Source organism: Lynx rufus, unplaced genomic scaffold, assembly GCF_022079265.1.
Source record: "Lynx rufus isolate CCGP_SWC_20201006 ecotype Redwood Valley unplaced genomic scaffold, mLynRuf1.p SCAF_6, whole genome shotgun sequence".
In the NCBI taxonomy this organism is placed as follows: Eukaryota; Metazoa; Chordata; class Mammalia; order Carnivora; family Felidae; genus Lynx; species Lynx rufus.
Genome location: NW_025814878.1, coordinates 114,765,781 through 114,779,606, shown reverse-complemented (window position 1 = coordinate 114,779,606; position 13,826 = coordinate 114,765,781). Strand labels below are relative to the sequence as shown.

The 13,826-nt window shown below is 40.0% G+C and overlaps 1 protein-coding gene across 1 annotated transcript; it reads left to right on the top strand.

The window, feature by feature from the left end:
* Nucleotides 1-657: 657 nt before the first annotated feature.
* Nucleotides 658-13,149, top strand: LOC124528690 (butyrophilin subfamily 1 member A1-like). Its single transcript, XM_047102437.1, has 10 exons — nucleotides 658-909; nucleotides 1,651-1,779; nucleotides 2,334-2,681; nucleotides 6,250-6,531; nucleotides 6,650-6,817; nucleotides 9,693-9,713; nucleotides 9,808-9,834; nucleotides 10,656-10,682; nucleotides 11,125-11,151; nucleotides 12,366-13,149. Exons 2-10 carry the CDS (start codon nucleotides 1,701-1,703, stop codon nucleotides 13,001-13,003), a joined length of 1,617 nt encoding a protein of 538 aa, XP_046958393.1. The 5' UTR covers nucleotides 658-909; nucleotides 1,651-1,700; the 3' UTR covers nucleotides 13,004-13,149.
* Nucleotides 13,150-13,826: the final 677 nt, after the last annotated feature.

Sequence of the window (13,826 nt, the reverse complement as noted above, 5' to 3'; positions counted from 1 at the left end):
ATTTATAGCATTGAATGAATATGAAAATCTAAGAGGATCATTTGGGAAATTTTAATACTGTTTTTCTTTTATCCTTGTTGAAATGGATAAAATCTGGATGTTAGTGGAGAAAATTTCTGTCTGGGAGATAAGTTAGAGGGTATGAATGTGCCCATGTCTTCTCAGTTCCCTGTCTAATGAAATGAGGGAGTCCAAAATTCTCATCAGAATGGCAGACATATTGTGGTGAATGAGCAAGATACTAAAATAAAAATTGCTAACAACTTACACATAATCTATAAGTTATTGACACTCTTCTAAGTGCTTTACATACACTTGTGTACTCCTCACCCAAAATAGGGTACATACTATTATCCAACTCATTGTCACATGAGGAAACTGAGGCACAGATAGGTTGTATAACTTGCTTAAAATCATAAGTTGTAAATAGCCTCACCAAGATCTTAACTCAGGTAGTCAAGTTCTAATATTTATGCTATTAACCTAGACAATATACTTCTCAGAAAGAAAGAAATGACTTGCTTTTGATCCTGTCTATATTTTATAAGCAAGTAATCATTAGATAGATTTACTATACATGACAGGTCAAAGTTTTCTTTCCTTATCTTATTTTACTTTCGGTTTTGAGTGTGTCAGTATCGTCAAAGAGAAGTATACTGCTGAGAGATTCCTATGTAGGGGCCGTCTTTCTTCCAGTTGTCTCAACCCCCTTAAAAAACCACCCCAGGCTTCCTCCTAGACCCCATGTTTTGCAAAGTCTGATATCCTCTTGGCATCTTGGAGATACCTGTTGGCAGCCAAGAGCAGGTAACTGGAAGGAATGGATGAGAGTATTTATCCATGGTGCCTGTGGCCTGAGTCTGAGAAGTTTCAGGATGTCTTCACTTCTGTAAGAAGAATGTAAAAGATGTGAGTGTTGCATTTTTGTGGGTGATGGGCAAGAGAGAGGGAAGCGAGAGCATTTGGGCAAGGATCCTAAGGGCTGACAGAGGACAAACCAAGTTATATGTGCTCCTCCATCAGATAGGAATGTGGTGGGGGGTGGGCGGTGAGGGGAAGTAGAATTTGTTGAAGCCAAATTAATGTTTGTACTAAAGCCATCTCTTTCTGTGGTTGCTCATTGCCTCCCTTCTGTCTCTTTGTCCATTGGAAAAAATATTGAGTTAGAGAAGAATTTAGAGAGATTGTGGACAGATTTGTTATTGCAGAACTTGGCTGTTGAGATGAAGACTGTTCACTTGGAGGGACTGTTCACTGGGTGGCTCAGTTGGTTAAGCATCCAACTCTTGATTTTGGCTCAGGTCATGGTCTCATCGTTTGTGGGATCAAGTCCCGTGTCGGGGCTCAGCATGGAGCCTGCTTGGGATTTTCTCTCTCTGCTCCTCCCCCAGCTCGTTCTCTCAAAATAAATAAATAAACTTTAAAACAGACTGTTTCCTTGAAAAGGGAAACAAAAGTTCTTTTTTTGGGAGTGTTAAAGGCTTCTCTGATGTTCTCTGAGGGACACGCTACAGTTGTTTGAGAGGTTCTGGAGGCCATTTCTTAGAATCACTGCAAATTGTCTTAACTATGACTTTTTTTTTTTTTTTTTTTTTTTTTTTTTTTTTTTTTTTTTTTACCTTATGGATCCCATTTTTGTCTTTACCCTAGCTATTTTCAGGACCTTACTCTGTGTCATACTGTTGTCTGCTCTGGGAAAGATGGTGGGTTTCCTGGACTTGTCTCTGCTAAGAGACTTCTTCTCTCTCCTACTTCTCCAGGTGTCCATGTGGGGCTCAGGTAAGAATATTTTATATTTTATACTTTATATTCTTGGATTCTTTTGTTCTCTGAACAGAAGGAGTAAATTACCCTATCACTATATGCCTGGGTTAATTACAAATCCTTCATTTTGATATAATGATTTATCTGCCCATACATGAGGGCAAATAAGCCATTATATGATTAGTTTAGCGAGAAAGACCAGCTGGAATTATTTCACTAATGCCTTCTAATTCATTCAGGTCTCTGCTTCATGAAGAACACATTTTTCTGAGCCCAAGACCTAATTAAAAACCCTGGTTTCATGATTTCCCAACACTCTTCCCTACTTCTTCATAGAATTTCTCACCATTGCAATTAAAAAATTATTTGTTCAATAAGAGATTACCCTATTGATTGGGTAGAGATACTCTTTGTCTTGTGCACCACCATCTTCAGTCTCAATGTTTGCTACAGAAACTAGTGTATGAATGACAATGTCTACGGGCTTCTACTGGGCCAATAATGATGCTGTATTCCAAAATGTCCAGACAGGTCATTGATATTCTTTTCACTATGGCTCTATTCCACAGATTCATTCTTGGTTATCAGCCCCTCAGAGCCAATTGTAGCCATGCTGGGCATGGACACAGTGCTGCCCTGTCATGTGTCCCCGGCCATGAGTGCAGAGAATATGGAGCTGCGGTGGTTCCGTTCTGAATTCTCAGAGGCTGTGTATGTATATCAGGATGGAATGGAGCAGGTGGGAGAACAGCTGGTAGATTTCAAAGGGAGAGCAGAGTTGGTGAAAGATTACATCACTGAGGGAAGAGTATCTGTGAGAATCTACAGTCTCCGGATCTCAGACAGTGGAATATACAAGTGTTTTTTTAAAAAAGGCAGTGAATTTCAAGAAGCCACTTTGGAGCTGAAGGTGATCGGTGAGTAATTATCTGAGAACACAGATCGTTCTAAGGGAATGGAAGTGCTCTGCATTTGATTTCTGGGGAGGATGGTGAACAGAACAGAGACAAAAAGGTACATATTCTGGGAGCTGGTCAACGTCCTTGACACTGGGTTTAATCCGAAATTCTCTTAATCTATTTATACACTTATTGTGCTGTACTTTAATATTCAATGACTTCCATAAGTATCTGCCATAAAAAATAGATCATTTATTTCTCTGATATGTCTCTCCTCACACATTTTGAAGGAAGACACCATGATTCCCTAAAATTACCATCAGAGACCAGAGTCCTGCTTGGCTGCTGTGTTGGGTAGAGGCTCAGCTGGGAATGTCAGTGGTTGAGTCTTGAATGCACTGTTTGGAGGAAGTGACTATGGGGGTTGGGCAGGGTGGACAGGTATTGCAGAGAACAAAAGTTGTCACCAGAGGATTGAGGCCAGAAAATAACTGACGCTCAGTGGCTAAGTGAAGCAGAAGTAGAGGAAATCATCAACTGCGTAGCTTTTGGGAAATAAAAAGGCCCTGAAGAGAGAGACCAGTGTGAAAAGCTGGAATGACTGAGCCTTGGTCCATAGGACGTTGAATTGGCCACTGTCAATTTTGGCACCATTGGTGCTGTTTTATTTTTAATTACAATAAAATTATAACTCATTGTATCAAACTCCAACAATTCAAAAAATATAGAAAATATAAGTTGATAATCCTTCTGTCCTTTCAATATTCCTTTTTCTCCTCCAAAGTAACTATCAATACCAGATTGTTCTATGTCCTTCCAGTTATATATTTATATAAAGATATCATTAATTACATATAATATTATATATAATAATATATAATTATATATAGTAATATATAATTATATATAATAAAAGAATAGTACAATAACATAGTATATATTATATAATATAACAATATATGATTATATTATTTTATTATATATTATATATTATAATATATGTTATATATTATATAATTATTATAATATATTTATGTAGCAGACCTTGATCTCTGTTCATAAACTAACCTTTAAAATGTTTATTGTAACTTGTTTAAATACAAAATTGAATCTTTGAGCCCCCAGCCAATCGGGCTAGTGTGAAGCTTTGTCTTAATTCTTCCTGGGGCTTCCTGCCCCTCTTTCTCTTGAGTAATCATTGTGCAAAGGTCCTATGCAGCGCAAAGCATTCAGGATTCAGCTCCAGTCTTGGGCCCTCACTGGTTAGTGCTAGGATGATCATCATCCCAGACTTTGTTAATCTCTTCCATTAACTGCAAAGATTAAGTTACGGATATTATTAAAAACTTTTGATGCTACCCTTCTAGAAGCCCTGAAGATCTCTGTCTCTTTGTTAGGTTTTGAGAAACCTCCCATTCAATCTACCAAAGCTTCCTTCTGTTCCCCATATGGACACTAGCTCATCAACATTCTTCTTTCCACCCATACTGCACAATTACTTTCACTAATTTGTACACTCGGCAATACAGCAAGAGAGTCGTCTTCTCCATTCAGTTATGCTTTAAGCCAAAAAAATATTCCTGAAGCTGAAATATTATAGTTGGAATCAGGAGAGGGGAAAGTTTAGAGGAAAACTTAAGTAAGTTAATTTAGCACAGTTAACACATTAAAGTGTCAAGTAATTTTCTGCTCCAAATACACACACTAATATTATTTACAATATTTCATGATATATTTTTTCTATAACTTGCCTTTTTCTCCTTTACAATATATGAGACAGATTATAAAAAATTATGCTTTTTAACGTCTAAACATATTTTCATTATATAGAAATTCCATAATTTATGTTAATATTTACTTTTTAATGAGCATTGACAATTTTCAATTTTATATTATCGCAAAAATCATAAAATACATATATTTGCATGAAAATATGCGGCAATATAAATTGATATAATATAAACTTCTCAAACAATTAACTTTATAACATAATTTTTTTAATGTTTGTTTATTTTTGAGAGACAGCATGAGTGGGGGAGGGGCAGAGAGAGAAGGAGACACAGAATCCAAAGCAGGCTCCAGGCTCAGCTGTCAGCACAGAGCCCGACGCGGGGCTTGAATTCACAAACCATGAGATCATGACACAACCTGAAGTCAGACGCTTAGCCGACCGAGCCACCCAGGCGCCCCTATAATTTATAACTTTTTTATCCTATACTTTAATAATTCCAGTTTCAGGATAACCATAATGTCACCCTGACAGTCTAATAATTGTTCTAGTTTTTATTCTCAGTATTTATCTATACTTTTGATGACATTGAATATTATTTTTCTTTTTTTCTTTTTTTTTTTATTCACATAAACTTGCTTATTTTTTTAAAGTTTTTATTTAAATTCCAGGTAGTTAACATACAATGTAATATTAGTTTCAGGTGTACAATATAGTGATTCAACAACTCTATACATTACTCAGTGCTCATCATGATAAGTATACTCTTTAATCTCCTTCATCTTTTTCACCCATCCACCCCACTTCCTCTCTCATAACCATCAGTTTATTCTCTATAGTTAAGAATCTGTTGTGCTCATGAACCGTTTTACTCACTTCTATTCATTTCCTTAGTTCAAGAGAGTTGGTACCTCCCTCAAGTAATTCTGAAGATTTTCTTTCAGGTTGCTTTCTATTTTTTACAAGTGTGTCCTTCCCAGGCAAGTCAGTATCTGACAGTAAAAATTAATAGTTTCATTATAATTTTTAGCCAAAAAAGACAATGTCTCTGAGGTTTATAATATATTTCCTACATCTGAGGAATTGGAGTAGGACTGAGCCAGAACTAAGAAGAACCATGTCAGGAGATAAGTTTAAAAAGTACAAAATAATAAATAGCCTTAGAAGCCAGGATAGCCATTATTCTCAGAGACAGTGGATTCTTCTAGCATTCTAGTAGTGTAATGTTTTAATATGGGTGTAATGTTTTAATATGGGTGCTGGATCCATTAGTAGACCCAACCTGTGAAAAGTTAAAAAGGAGAGGTTGTGGAGGGAAAATAAATAAATGAGAGTGTAAAAGTGAAAAACATATTGACTCCTTCATGGAATCATTTCACCTGGCTATCTTCATCTTTTTGTTATTCTGTACTCAGAGGAAGAAAGAAAATTTGGAAAACATTACAAAATGAGATTGTTTAAGGAAGTGACTACAAGACTCAGTTTAATCACAGAAAGGTAGTGGTTCTAGAGACTTCAGTAAGTGGAATGGATAGATATAGATATATTGGTGTGTTCCTGAAAGAAATTAACATTGGTAAAATTTGCTCTGCTTTTTTCCTTCTATGGCCAATTGCAGATATGCCTGGGTAGAGAAAATGTGATAGTCATCAGTATGAAGACCTAGTGTCAGCTTCAAATCTCTTGAAATTTTACTACAATTACCCGTTTACCTCATAAGAGAAGAAAACAAACCCTCTCCTCCCACCAAGAATGATGGTGCTTTGTCCATATCCCCACACTGGTGTTACTGTATAAATTAGGGACTTCTGGGCCAAAAGTGTCCACGTCTCAAATGAATGACTTTCTCCTCTCCAGGTCTGGGTTCTGGTCCTCATGTTTTCATGGTAGGTCCAGAAGGTACAGGAATAAGACTGACATGCACAGGCAAGAGGTGGTTTCCCCAGCCTGAGGTGCAATGGAAAGATGCAATGGGAGAGAAGATACCATCTCTTTCTGAGGTTGAGACCCAGGATGACGATGGGTTATTTCAAATAGAGGCATCCCTCATTGTAAGAGACAGTTCAAAGAGAGAAGTGTCCTGCTCCATGAAGAACCCCTTCTTTGGACAAGAGCAGGTGGAAACCATTTCTATCCCAGGTCAGTGTTGCTCATTTGGGGGACAGGATAAGGGTAAGGAAGGGACATTTAAGAACTAGGATGGAGTAGGATTGCTTGGTGTATGTTTTTAATCAAGTCTTTGGGACCTCTGTATCAGAATCCTTCTTCCCTAGGACCTCCCCTTGGATGACGGCATTTGCTGTGACTTTTATCATACTTGGGATGTTCCTGGGTGCTGTTGTGTTTTTGGCCTGGAAAGAACGACAGGAGAAGAAGAGAGCACAGGAAGCCCAGACAGAAAAAGAGAAAGAAAGTAAAGACAAAGGTAAAACTGTGAATCAGACTTGGTGGGATCTGTGAATTTATGGGTTTGTTGGCTGTATATATAAAAGTATGCATGGTATGATCTCAATTCTTATATACTTATGAAGGGCTGTTTTGTGACCCAGTATGTGATCTATCTTGGAGAATGTTCCATGTGCACTCGAGAAGAAAGTCTATTCTGTTGCTTTGGGATGCAGAGTTCTAAATATATCTGTCAAGTCCATCTGATCCAATGTGTCATTCAGGGCCCTTGTTTCTTTATTGACCATGTGTCTAGATGATCTATCCATTTCTGTAAATGGAGTGTTAAAGTCCCCTGCAATTACCACATTCTTATCAATAAGGTTGCTTATGTTTGTGAGTAATTGTTTTATATATTTGGGGGCTCCCATATTCAATGCATAGACATGTATAATTGTTAGCTCTTCCTGATGGATAGACCCTGTGATTATTATATAATGCCCTTCTTCATCTCTTGTTACAGCCTTTAATTTAAAGTCTAGTTTGTCTGATAGAAGTATGGCTACTCCAGCTTTCTTTTGACTTCCAGTGGCATGATAGATAGGTCTCCATCCCCTCACTTTCAATCTGAAGGTGTCCTCAGGTCTAAAATGAGTCTCTTGTAGACAGCAAATAGATGGGTCTTGTTTTTTATCCATTTTGATACCCTATGTCTTTTGGTTGGTGCATTTAATCCATTTACATTCAGTGTTATTATAGAAAGATATGGGTTTAGAGTCATTTTGATGTCTGTAGGTTTCATGCTTGTAGCGATGTCTCTAGTACTTTGTCTCACAGGATCCCCCTTGGGATCTCTTGTAGGGCTGGTTTAGTGGTGAGGAATTCCTTCAGTTTTTGTTTGGGAAGATCTTTATCTCTCCTTCTATTCTAAATGACAGACTTGCTGGATAAAGGATTCTCGGCTGCATATTTTTTCTGTTCATCACATTGAAGATCTCCTGCCATTCCTTTCTGGCCTGCCAAGTTTCAGTAGAGAGATTGGTCACGAGTCTTATAGGTCTCCTTTTATATGTTAGAGCGTGTTTATCCCTAGCTGCTTTCAGAATTTTCTCTTTATCCTTGTATTTTGCCCGTTTCACTATGATATGTCGTGCAGAAGATCGATTCAAGTTATGTCTGAAGGGAGTTCTCTGTTCCTCTTGGATTTCAATGCCTTTTTCCTTCCCCAGATCAGGGAAGTTCTCAGCTATGATTTCTTCAAGTACCCCTTCAGCACCTTTCCCTGTCTCTTCCTCCTCTGGAATACCAATTATGAGTAGATTATTTCTCTTTAGTGCATCACTTAGTTCTCTAATTTTCCCCTCATACTCCTGGATTTTTTTATCTCTCTTTCTCTCAGCTTCCTCTTTTTCCATAATTTTATCTTCTAGTTCACCTATTCTCTCCTATGCCTCTTCAATCTGAGCCGTGGTCGTTTCCATTTTATTTTTCAGCTCGTTTATAGCATTTTTTAGCTCCTCCTGACTGTTCCTTAGTCCCTTGATCTCTATAGCAATAGATTCTCTGCTGTCCTTTATACTGTTTTCAAGCCCAGCGATTAATTTTATGACTATTATTCTAAATTCACTTTCTGTTATATTGTTTAAATTGTTTTTGATTAGTTCGTTAGCTGTTGTTATTTCCTGGACGTTTTTTTGAGGGGAATTCTTCTGTTTCGTCATTTTGGATAGTCCCTGGAGTGGTGTGGAACTGCGGGGCACTTCCCCTGTGCTGTCTTGAATACCTTGCATTGGTGGGCAGGGCTGCAGTCAGACCTGATGTCTGCCCCCAGCCCACTGCTGGTGCCACAGTCAGACTGGTGTGTGCCTTCTCTTCCCCTCTCCTAGGGGCGGGATTCACTGTGGGGTGGCATGGCCCATCTGGGCTACTTGGACACTGCCAGGCTTGTGGTGCTGGGGATCTGGCATATTAGCTGGGGTGGATCGGCAAGGTGTACAGGGGTGGGAGGGGCAGGCTCAGCTCTCTTTTCCTTCTGAGATCCACTTCGGGAGTGGCCCTGTGGCACGGGGAGGGAGTCAGACCTGCCGCTGGAGGGATGGATCTGCAGAAGCACAGCGTTGGGTAGTGCAAGCAAGTTCCCTGGCAGGAACTGGTTCCCTTTGGGATTTTGGCTGGGAGATGGGTGAGGGAAATGGTGCTGGTGAACGCCGTTGTTCCCCGCCAAGCTGAGCTCTGTTGTCCGGGGCTCAACAACTCTCCCTCCCGTTGTCTTCCAGCCCTCCCGTTCTCCAAGCAGAGCTGTTAGCTTATAACCTTCCAGATGTTAAGTCCTGCTTGCTGTCAGAACACACTCTGTCTGGCCCCTCCGCTTTTACAAGCCAGACTCTGCTTGGCCAGTGGGCCGCCCCTCTGCCCCGGCTCCCTCCCACCAGTCTGTGGAGCGCGCACCGCCTCGCTGCCCTTCCTACCCTCTTCCGTGGGCCTCTCGCCTGTGCTTGGCTCCAGAGACTCTGTTCTGCTAGTCTTCTGGCGGTTTTCTGGGTTATTTAGGCAGGTGTAGGTGGAATCTAAGTGATCAGCAGGACACGGTGAGCCCAGCATCCTCCTACACCGCCATCCTCCCCTGTTGGCTGTATATATAAATGGCATCTATAGGAACATAGAGATAGGAGTGTACTTAGTTAGAGTCCCAAGACCTCCAGTAAGACATGGAGCCTAGGATCTTCTCTCCAATGGAGAGAGAAAACTGACTGCTATAAACATGGAGTTAGAAAAAAAAAATGGTCACAGTAATTCTCAATTAAGGTGAATTTCTTGATCTAGGTATATGGAAGTAGTGTTCAGGACCTGAGCTTAGGAAATGTAGTCTGGACTTTTTTTCCATAAAATGTTTTGTTATTTTCTTTCCTTTTTAGAATCACTTGAGAAAGAGCTTGGTAAGTTTTCCATTTTTCTTTGCTCTAGTACAAGAAATAGAGTCCTTACTCCATGCTGGTACTTTGCACCTCACAGGTTGTTATTCCTTTTCAGGGAGAAGAAAGCAATTATATCAACAAGGTAAGTTATATCAGTGTTGTGGTTGGACCAGTCATCTCATGTGTCCCTCTGTTCTTATCATACCCTATTCACCTTGCTAGTGAGGAAGGGATCCCCCACCCTAATTAGGATAAGATGGTTAGACACATGACATCCAACACTGGACATATGAGCTTGACAGCAGTTTATTAATCACCTATACTCCTATCCTGGGGGAGGAGGACACCACAAGTCATGCAGACCACATGGGTTTTCACTTGGGAACAGAGTGAACCAGCAAGGGCTGAGGGAAGCAGGCTTTTTAGTAATAATAAGATGAAATTCTACTAGTCTCCTTGGAAGTATATGATTGGCTTGTCTGAGTAACTTTTCAGGTTGATAGGAAGGTGAAAGCCATTAGGTTGAGGACCAGGTGCGGTTCAGCTGGCTTGACTGGTAGGGAAATTAGTTGAATGTGGAGATTTTCCTGCTGATTGGAGGCATATCTGGTGAGAGAAGGGGAGCTTATGGCGTTTAGAGCCCTGTGAGGTCCAAAGATGTCAAGGCAGCACATGAAGTTTTAGGCTTTACAATACACTCTCACAATTCAAGTTTATCTTATCCTTCTCCCAAAAGAATCAGAACCTCCTATTCTATCACAGATATGTTGGCGGAATGTGGAAAATGTGAGAAATAGAACAGGAGACTGAAGGAGACAAATACCCCAGAGCTGTCATTGAGGTGATTAATACAGAAATATAGCACTATTATAAATCTTCATATCTCATGTGGTTGTAACAATTTAATAGTCTGGAGTGAAGGTCTTAAGGATGAGAGAATCTAATTCCTTTGTTTTATTTCAGACTGGAGAAAAGCAAAGTTATATGCTGGTGAGTAACAGATGTCTTGGGACTTCAGGCACCCCAGGATTTCATGAGGCAATTCTAGGGCATTTTTCAAAGACATGCTATATTCTGGAAAATTGACTTTGAATGTGGGACTTCAAAAAAATACAGGGGATTCTCTCTCCTAGTTGAGAAGACATGTTCTTTTTTTTCAAAAAATTTTTAATGTTTTATTTGTTCTTGAGAGAGAGAGAGAGAGAGAAAGAGACAGAGCATAAGCGGGGGAGAGGCAGAGCAAGAGAGAAACACAGAATTGGAAGCAGGTTCCAGGCTCTGAGCTGTCAGCACGGAGCCTGACGCGGGGCTCGAACTCACGAGCTGTGAGATCATGAACTGAGCCAAAGTCCCACGCTTTGCCAACTGAGTCACCCAGGTGAAAAGACATGTTCTTGATGTATTTTCTTATATGAGTTTTTTTTCGTTTTAGACTGGAGAAAAGAACAGTTTGAAGCAGGTGAGTGACCTTATTATTTTGACCCGCACAATCTCTTCTATCACAAATTAGAAACTCTTACATTTATATAAACCCTCAATAAAACCTGGTTGGTTTTTCATTTCATGGCTTTCAGTTCAGTCTCAATCTCATGCTGAAATGTGAACAGATTTCTTACATTTCTGATATCATTCATTCATTTACAATTAATTTATAGAACTCTTTATTCAGGATCAAATAAATAAAGGATATCTGATCTCTGATTTCATGGAAAAGTACATGTACAAGTTGTAATGAAGGTTATGAAAGAATAAGATTTCCATGAGAAAAATATGGTGGATTAAAGGAGTTTCCCTGAGGAATTGACTTCTCAATCTGGGACTTAGTGATACGGTGGATTTATTCGCGTGAATAACACTGCAAGAGCAGTTCAGTAAGAAGGAAGTCTATTACATCAGCCTGAGACAGGGACTAGCTCATTGTATCTCAGTGTAAGTGGAAAACTATCTTAGAGTCTTTCCAGAATTATGAGTTGATTATCAGTTTCTAGTACATGTTGCTTTACTCTGAATATCCTTGCATCCACAAATGTTTCCTAGTTAATTCAATCCTCCCCAAATTAAAGCACATTCTAGTATTCCCACATACAAATTCTTATGAGAAAAATTCTGACTATTGACGATGTTTGATTTCAGAAGAACAGATTAATTATTGCTGGTATCAGTACTGGAGTCTGCTATTACTACTGGTATTAGTGTTACCATAAATATTGGAAGCTAAAAAATTTACCAAGTGTTCATCATGGGCAAGACCTAGTTCTGAGTTCTCTACACATTATCTTGTTTATTTCTCACAACAGTCCTATGCTGGGGTATCATAATTGTGTCCATGATTATGAGGGTAAAGTGAAGCTGAGAGAAACAAAGTAATTTCAAGATCACACTTACTAAAGACAGAGTGATTATCAAAATTCAGATCTTTCTGACTACAGAGCCTAAGATTTCAGCCATTAGAAATCTAATAAGAGTGCATGAGAAGTGGGTGACTTAATTATTACATAATAAATGATTCCAAATGAAAATGATACCAAAGAAGCTTAAATGAAAGTCGATACACTGTGACTGGAATATGACAGGGCCTAATTACTCAGAGCAAGCATAAAGTGACAGCATCTTTCCTAAGGACAACCACTTTCCACTGTGGAATGACCTGTTTCCCCCCCCCCACATTTGCAGTTGCTGTTACCCTGGATCCAGACACAGCTCATCACAACCTCATCCTATCTGAGAATAGAAAACAAGTTTCTTTAATGGGAAATGCTCCTCAGAATGGTGATGCCTCAGTACGCCAAGGACAAGGGGAATCTGAAACCATCTTCAGTGTTCTGGGCCAGAATTGCTTTACCACAGGGAGACATTACTGGGAGATAGAAGTCAATATAGGCACAGAAGTTGGACTTGAACCTGGGTGGGCTGTGGGTGTTTGCTCAGATACAGCGGAGAGAGATGGGTGGTTTGTAGAAAGTCCAGAGAAGAATTTCTGGGTGATAGCATATAACAAAGGAGTTCTCATCTCCCGCCCAGAGTCTCTGTCACTGAGACAGCATCCTCAAAGGATAGGAGTTTTCCTGGACTTGGAGGATAAGGATGTGTCCTTTTACAACATGGTTGATGGATCCCACATCTATTCCTTTACTGGAATCACCTACGAGACCCTCCGTCCTTATTTAAGCCTTCAGGGTGCTGGCACATATGTGACCATCTGCTCAGCTTCAGATGACACTGAAAATTACCCTGAGTCTTCTCCAAAGACTCATTTAAAGAGTCGTGATATGGGTGTTGCCCAAGAAGCTAATCCTCTGTTACCTCCATAAGAGGTGAAATGTCAGCACTTCTGCTGTCTCTGCTCAGGCTTCTTATAAGTATATTCTCAAAGAAAGCTGCCCTGGGTGCCTGGGTGGCTCAGCCAGTTAAGTGTCTGACTTCGGCTCAGGTCATGATCTCACAGTTCTTGAGTTCAAGCCCCACGCTGGGCTCTATGCAGACAGCTCAGAGCCTGGAGCCTGTTTCAGATTCTGTGTCTCCCTCTCTCTCTGCTCTTCCCCCACTTGCACACTGTTCTCTCTCTCAAAAATAAATAAACATTAAAAGAAAAAAAAAAAGAAAGCTGTCCCTGCGTGGAGAGTAGGTCAGCTTCACTAGGTACATTTTCAGCCCCTTTCAAAAAGAGAGGCAGAAAGAGAAATGGGACAACTACAAAATGTCTGGGGGAGTTTTCTCTCGCATTGGTTTTGGGGAAATCCAGTGTCTTTTTTGAGCAGCAGCAAGTTGTCACAAGAAAATCCCAAACAAGTGCATGGCCTCTCTTCTGTTCTGGTACTCAGTGTGTGTTGAAGTAGCATTTTTAAAACTACATTTAAAGAGGGGTGCCTGGGTGGCTCAGTCGGTTAAGCATCTGACTTCAGCTCAGGTCATGATCTCACAGTTTGGTTCGTAACTTCGAGGCCTGCATTGGGCTTTCTACTGTCAGCGCAGAGCCTGATTTGGATCCTCTGTCCCCCCTTTCTCTGTCCCTTCCTGGTCACACTCTCTTTGTCTAAAAAATAAATAAACATTTAAAGAAACTGCATTTAAAGACAAAAATCTGGGGCGCCTGGGTGGCGCAGTCGGTTGAGCGTCCGACTTCAGCCAGGTCAC

Excerpts from the sequence above, each read along its gene's own strand:
- LOC124528690 (XM_047102437.1), top strand. The coding sequence starts at position 1,701 with ATGGTGGGTTTCCTGGACTTGTCTCTGCTAAGAGACTTCTTCTCTCTC. Across the intron at positions 2,682-6,249 it reads TTTGGAGCTGAAGGTGATCG|GTCTGGGTTCTGGTCCTCAT; the intron begins GTGAGTAATTAT and ends TCTCCTCTCCAG. Across the intron at positions 10,683-11,124 it reads AAAAGCAAAGTTATATGCTG|ACTGGAGAAAAGAACAGTTT; the intron begins GTGAGTAACAGA and ends TTTTCGTTTTAG.